General features: G+C 39.3%; 1 protein-coding gene across 1 annotated transcript; it reads left to right on the top strand.

Moving 5' to 3' along the window:
- The first annotated feature begins 2,347 nt into the window (after positions 1-2,347).
- LOC110035638 lies at positions 2,348-2,965 on the top strand. Its single transcript, XM_020739903.1, has one exon. It carries the CDS (start codon positions 2,348-2,350, stop codon positions 2,963-2,965), a length of 618 nt encoding a protein of 205 aa, XP_020595562.1.
- Positions 2,966-7,557: the final 4,592 nt, after the last annotated feature.

The raw sequence follows: 7,557 nt of genomic DNA, 5'->3' as shown, positions 1-7,557 counted from the left end.
CTGAAGATTAAAAATCATAATTGCATTTGGATCCAAGGTACTGATCTAATTCACAGAGATGTTATAGATCACTTTCAAAATCTTTTATCTGAACCTCATGAGGTTACTCTCCTAAACTTTGACCCTAGCTTACTTAATGACAAATTTAACATTTATTCCTTCTGGGGAAGAAATTTGGAAAGCTTTATGTTCTATTTATGGTGACAAAGTGGCTGGTGCATATGGTTTTACTTCTACTTTCTACATAAAAACTTGGGAGGTGGTAGAAGCTGATGTTGTGGAAGTTGTCTAGGCCTTCTTCAGGGGGGAGGATATTCCACATTACTTTACTCAATCCACCATAACTTTAATCCCAAAGGGAGACCATAAATCTAACTGGGATCATTTTAGATCCATCTCTCTTACAACTGTGTTGTCTAAGCTTATTAGCAAGCTATTGGTTTTTAGATTAAAACCACACTTATCTTGGATGATTACTCCTAATCAGTCTACTTTTGTTACAGGAAGACAAATTACTGATAATGTGCTACTTACACAGGAACTCTTTCTGGATATTAACAAGCCTTGCAGGGGGGTAATCTCATATATAAACTGGACATTTCTAAAGCTTATGATACTATCAATTGGAATTTTATCTTGGAGGTTCTTAAAGCTTGGGGGTTTCAAAATTCCTTCTCCCAAATCCTTCACATGTGGCTTAATAATATTTCTTATATCATTCTTCTTAATGATAATTCTTAAGGGCATTTCCAAGCTACTAAGGGAATCAAATAAGAAGATCCCCTTTCTCCATACATTTTCTATTTGGTTATGGACTACTTATCTAGGCTTCTTAACCATAATTTTTTTGAAAAAGAATATCTCAGATTTTCTATTAAAGCAAATTTTTCCATAAGTCATTTATGTTCTGCTGATGACTTCATATTGTTTTTCATATTGTTTTCTAAGTCAAAACTAGCAGTGAAGAAGGTGGTCAGTTCGCTGAACTTGTTCCAACAGATCTCTGGTCTCTCTCTAAACTCAAAGAAATGTCAACTTATCTTTAGAAATAAGCTCAATTCTGCTACCAAAAACTGTATTAAGGATTTCACTAGTTTTAAATCTGCAACCAGCCCCTTGGTTTATCTTGGGGTACAGTTGATTAAAGACAGGAATAAGCAAACTCAATTTGATGAGGTGGTTTCAAAAATTTCCAAACAAATCTCTTATTGGACTAATTCTTAGGGGGGAAGGTTAACCTTAATCAAAAGTATCCTAGCTTCTTCTTTCCCTATGTATATTATGCAAATACTGAAAATGAAAAAAGGCACACAGAAAACTTTTGAGGTGATGTTGAATAAATTCTTGTGGGAAGGCAATTATAAACAAGCTCTCTGGTTTAGTTAGGATAAGCTTTGCCTGCCTCTTGCTGCAGGGGGGCTTGGCATTAAGTCTTTCCAACAACTTCATGAAATCTTCTATTGTAAACTCTGGATAAAATTTAGAGAACAGAAGTCTTTGTGGGCTTACTATATGAAGTTAAAATATTGCAAGCACTCCCATCCAACAATTATCTGCAGAAAATCTGAGGATTCTAGAATTTGGACTGAGCTCCTGCATATTAGGTGTGTGGCTGAAGACCTTTTTATCTGGGATGTGGGAGAAGGAAAAGTTGATTTTTGGTTAGATAATTGGCTTCTTGAGGGTAAATTGGAACCATCAACCTCTATAGACTCAGCTATCAACACCCCTATTCATCTTTGCTGGAATAATCATCATTGGAATAGAGACATGTTGGCTTCTATGGTGAATCCTGAACAAGTGTATCAAATTCTTAAGGTCCCAGTCACTCCACAGAAACTAGATAGAAATGTGACTAAAAATCATCCTCATACCTCTTTTATCAAATTTGCATATTCCCAATTAATCAATTGGTACCATAAGGATTGGGGTAATGCCATGTGGGTGAAATACCTCAGCCTATGTCCTTCTTCACCTGGAGATGTTATCATAATATTATTCCCATTGATGATATACTCAAACTTAAGGGTCTAAAAGGACCTTAAAGATGTACTTTCTGTTGCCAACAAGTGGAATTCTTAAATCATGTGTTTTTCTCTTGCCCTGTTGCTCAAGGGGTTTGGACACAGGTAGCTGCTAATCTTAGTTTCCCTTCTGATTTACTGAATTTTGGAAACTTCCTTGACTGCTGGAAGGTTTGGAAAGAGAACCATGCTGAAAAAATCCCCTTTATTACTACATGGTTCATCTGGATGGAATAAATAGCAGTAAATATCAGGGGAAAACCTAAAGTGCTACACAAATTGTTACCAACTGCTTGGCATATACTCTTAAGATAATCAATCTCATGGGGTACAAGATTAAAGTTCTTGGGTGCTCCCCAATCCTTAATACTCAAGTTTCTTATGCCAAATCAAAATTTTTGATGTTCCATTGGAGAAAACCTACTTACCCTTGGATCAAAAGCAACACTGATGGGAGTTATAGAAGACACACTGCTGGTATTGGGGGGATTTTCATAAATAATGTTGGGGAATGCCTACTATTTTTCCAATCTCCCACTGATGCTCTCAATGCTTTGCAGGCTGAAGTCTTAGCTGTGGTATGGGCTCTTCAAACAGCTGTTGTTATGGGATGGAACCTACTAATTGTGGAAATGGACTCCTTATGGCTATTCCAGCTCTTAAAAGATAACATCTCCCCACCTTGGTTTCTTCTACATGTTGTTAAGCAAATTACTCACATGAAGTTGACTCACAACCTTCAGATTATCTGGAAGCATATTTTTAGGGAGGGTAACAGATGTGCTAATTGGCTTGCACATCAAGGTGCTTTGTCTATGTTGCCTAAAGTAAATACTACCCCTCCTATGGAGCTGTCTTGGTTGATTAAGGCAGATCTCTCTGATCTGCCTTATATTAGAAGGGGGATGTCCACTGATGTTTATTTTAACCATTCTATCTAGGGAGGGCTTTTGTTTCGTTGAGTCCTTACTGCTTTGTAATGTTTCTTTTCCTTTTCTTCTTTTCAGCCTTATTGAATGGGGAAAGGATTTTTGACAGGCTACATTGGATTTTTGTTTTTCTCTTGGGAGCCCTTAACCCCTTTTGGGTGAACCTTGGTTTTTTTGTTTGTGAACCAAGCCCCATATAGCTTTGTAACCTTTATTTCAGTTTAACATGTAGAGAGTCTTTGTCACTCCTTTCATTAAATATATATATATATATATATATATTAAATTAAGCAAGCTCTTAAAGCCGAGTGTCAGGATATCCATTCTGGAGGCTGACAATCTCTGTGTCGGCGGGCTAGTTCTGCTTGGGCATTGTGCGTTGTGAAGTTGGTCCTGCACTGGGTCCTAAGCTTTGTTTTTCTTCATCTTCTCTGGGTTTGTTTTTTTTTCCATGAATCAAGCCATGTTCTTGTGTCTCTTCATGCTCGTTTAATTTGTTAATTGCAACTATCTAATCATAAGCAAATAATAAGTTTAAAAACTAAAATAATAAGAAAAGGATGTACCCAGTCCACAGAACGACCTTTGTTAATTTTTAGTGTTCGCACTAAAGTTACAAAGCTGTGGCTGATGCTAACCCTCAGAATTTTTTTTTTTTGAAGCTCCTGCAATGGTGTTCTCAACTCTCACCTACTCTTGCAGCTTGCCAACAAGCCGTGAAGTCCGCAACGTCGCCCCCATGATCAAGTTTCACGCCAGATTTGATGACCTCGAGGTCGTGCTTAGAAAAGCCATGTTTTTCATCAAGAAGGTTGTCGCCCCATAAGTACAAGAGCCGTCCATAGAGTTCAACTTGAACTGCCCCCAAGACTTCCCACCTTGCAAGAAGGTGAAGATTATTGTCGTCGCGGCGTTCGCTAAGTCTATCGTTCTTGCAAGAGTTGTTACACCTACTACCGTCGGATTTACAGTTACCGTGCATGTCATTGTGTCTGCCAAAGGAAAATAAATTATGATCGTGAAAAATTCAATCAATGGATTTACCACCCCAACTTCAATTTTTTAGATTGGTTCCAGTTCAAGGACTGCACCGTTAACCAGGTCGCAATGAAGAAATTGTAGTCAAGAGATTCGGAAAGCCACTGAGGCCCAATTTACCGAGATGACAGCTATTGATGAGATTCCTCAACAGTACTAACTCAGATTGAATGAGACCTCTCCTCTCCTCTAAGGGAATAGGATTCATCTACTGATGGATACACTGGATATGAAAGCATCCACAGTATTTCTGCTACTCTGCTGATACTTCATGGTCATGGTGAGGAGAATGAGAAGCCCGCTCCTATCACCAGAGTCCGTACGGTATTTGAGAGATTGGCTGCTAAGAAAGGGTGTTACACTACTGAGTTATGCAAGCGAATAGGATGCACAATATCACCCCAAATGAAGAAATAAATTTTGAAAGATTTCAGATATGTCCGTCAGTCCCAAAAATTAGTTCAAGTTCTGCCAGTTGTTTTTCTTGCCAGATTCCTCCTGGGAAGTCGAGTTAGTACCGTTACAAATACAGTGGCTATTGCTTCAGGGCATTTAGGACGTCGATCGGACAAGTCACGACTAGGTTCAAGAGTACTTCCTACTATTTTTCACATAGATGTTCCAAGAAGAATAAGGGGAGAAGTTACCATATGATATATTTGGTCTGCACCGCAGGAAGCATACCTCTCTTCAATACACCAATTCCTTTGTAGAGACACTCTGTCTCAAGGCAACATTGGAAAAGAAGAAGGTATGGGTACCCATGGTTGCCACACCAGCACTGTTGAACAAGCCCTCATTGCGAGTTCGTGGATGAAGCAAAGGTTAAAAGTAACGAATGTTGTTGCCGCTAGTGCTACCAAGTCTAATGTACGGAAGGGGATGTTCAAGAGAGTCCTCTTGATCTCAAAAAGATTCAGGAAAAAAATCATTGAAGAAAAAGTTGAAAAGCTCGGAGCCGAGATTTCTTAGTTAGCTAGAGAGCATGGGGTAGTTATCAATGATGATGAAAGTTTTTATTTTACTGATTATCTCGATCAAGAGTTCATGGACATTAATGTCAGTGAAACTAGAGCCGTTTGATCTGCATGCGATGCCAAGCCACTTGTTGAAGGGAACGTCATTGATGACTTGTGCAGAGCTATCCTGCTAAGAGATGAATAGATCAGTTACATGGATAAGAGAATGGAAGAGATGACCACCAACATCGCGCCATGGCTACAATTCATGGACAATCTCAATCACAGCAGTTAGCTTCTCCAGAGGTCAACCAACCAGAGGTTGTTCAAATTACAGATGAGAGGAGAGAAGTTGCCTCTGCTAACATAGATGATCAGCAGAAGAAGTATTCTCAACAGAGTGTAATACCGGAGAAGGATATCAAACAATTGGTCGAACAGCATGTTTGACAGGCCTTAGCCCATTCTAAGTGTGGTGCATCAATTTCAAGGGTACACCTTACCCAGAGGAGTTTGATGCGGTGCCCTACCTAAAGGTTTTGAGTCACTAAACTTCAAGATGTTCAATGGGACTAGAAATCCCAGACAGCATGTAGCACATTTTTGTGCTAGTTGTGGCAATAGCGAAGGTAATGAAGCCTTGCTCTTTTGTTAGTTTTTCAGCAGCCTATTAGGGATCACCTTTGATTGGTATATCGAGCTACCCAAAAATCATTGAAGATGTTCGCTAAGTTGGAGCAGTTGTTTGTAAAGAGATTTGTTGGAGTGCAACACCACATTACGATAAGATATCTCATGGTTGAGTGGTAGAAGCCCAATGAGACCCTGGTGGATTACTTCTTGAGGTGGAGAAACTTAAGCATAAAGTGTGAAGCTCAGCTACAGGAGCAACATGCAATTGAGATTCTTCTCAATAGCATGCATGGGCCAGTAGCTTTCATGCTTAAGGGGCTCACCATCAAGTCATTTAAAAAGTTATCCAGCAAGGCTAGCAGCTTACAGGAGGAAATCAAGCATATGGATTGACAAGAAAAGTCAGAGAAGTTGAGGACAACTAAGATATTTGAGAAGAATTCTGGGACAACTGCGACAGTTGATAAAGGAAGGCACCCAATAATAATTCCAGTCGAGTAGTCCCATTAGATTCACCAGCAATAGCAGTATAGCCACCCTCAACATCAGTCCGCTCAGCAGTATGGTCACTTCAGCCAACAGCAGAGGGCATATAAAACAGATAACAGACAAAGTTCGACAATCACAAAATGGATTAAGAGAGCACATTCTTTCACATATGAATTGTGCCAAGGATGTCAGGAGTTTGATGAAAAGGTCCAAATTAAGACTACCCGAGCCAAAAAAGCCAAATGAGGTTGATAAGAAAGACCAACCAACTACTGTCCATACCACAGGCTACTCGGTCATACCATAGAAAGATTTTACAGTTTCAATGATTGGCTCGAGAGGAATCTTAAGGAAGGGAATATAATAATTCCTATTCAATATTTAAAATAATTTGAAAGAGGTTCTGTAAATATGATTTCGGCCAAGCCAATTACCCCAGTAGAGCCATATTCAGAGGAAGATGGCTGGAGCATAGTTTGGAGTAGAACTTCTAAGAAGATATTCGATTAGATTTAGATCGCTTCACCACAAGCCGCTGCTCAAAGTCTACAGCCTGTCAAACTAAAGTTGATGATTTTGTCAAAGAAGTCATTGCAGCCATACAAGAAGAAGGACGTGATCGTGAAGACAGATAGTGCGAGGGGTATGATAGGGGTTGCCTCTGTTAGATTGGTTATCTCGAATTCGAGGAGATAATTTTTGAACCCCTGACCATGTATGATTATCTTTTTCCCCCTCCGGGGTTTGTGGAATATAATGATTATGATTTCGGCTACATTTTAACTGTCTCCAGTGATGATTTAAGTGACTTTGACCAATCTAGCCCCAATCTCAATTCTCAAACTGATCCTCAAATAGTACTTAAGTCTGATTAACCAGTCAATGAGAATGAAGAAGATGACAACGATGTCAATTATGACAGTTTCGAGAGCATGGAGCCAGTCCTCGGGTGCCAAGGAGCACTGCTTGCCATCAACTTGGATTTCTATGATATAGAAGAAGCGTTGGAAGTTTTGCCTACAACAACACAAGTAGAAGAAAAAGAAGATATTACATAAATCTGAGGAGTGGAAAGGTCTTACCCCCGAGAATGGCTCTAATAGACAAAGGAAAACAAATAGTTACCCACAAAGAGCCGCCTCTAAAAATAGAAGAAATACCTATTTTAAGTAAAATTGGAGGCACGTATAAAGTGGATTATAATGTACTAGCTCATATTAGGAGGTTATCAACCAAACTGAGCATCTACGATGCTCTGCTCCTGTAAAAGGAGATGAGGGAAGCTTTGGTTACAGCCTTGCTTGACCTAGAGATTTGCTTAGCTCAGTTGGCCAGCACATCCTCGAATGAAGTTTGTTCGTTAAAGGAACAACCTAATATAACTTTTACTGATGAAGATCTGTTGCATGGTAATACCGATCATAACTGCCCGCTCTACATTTAGTTAACATTGACAAATTCATGCTTTCCAGAGTTTTGGTAGAT

This window comes from Phalaenopsis equestris, unplaced genomic scaffold (genome assembly GCF_001263595.1).
Source record: "Phalaenopsis equestris unplaced genomic scaffold, ASM126359v1 Scaffold198707, whole genome shotgun sequence".
Lineage (NCBI taxonomy): Eukaryota > Viridiplantae > Streptophyta > Magnoliopsida > Asparagales > Orchidaceae > Phalaenopsis > Phalaenopsis equestris.
The sequence above is the reverse complement of the archived record's forward strand: the minus strand, read 5'-3'. Positions and strand labels throughout refer to the sequence as shown.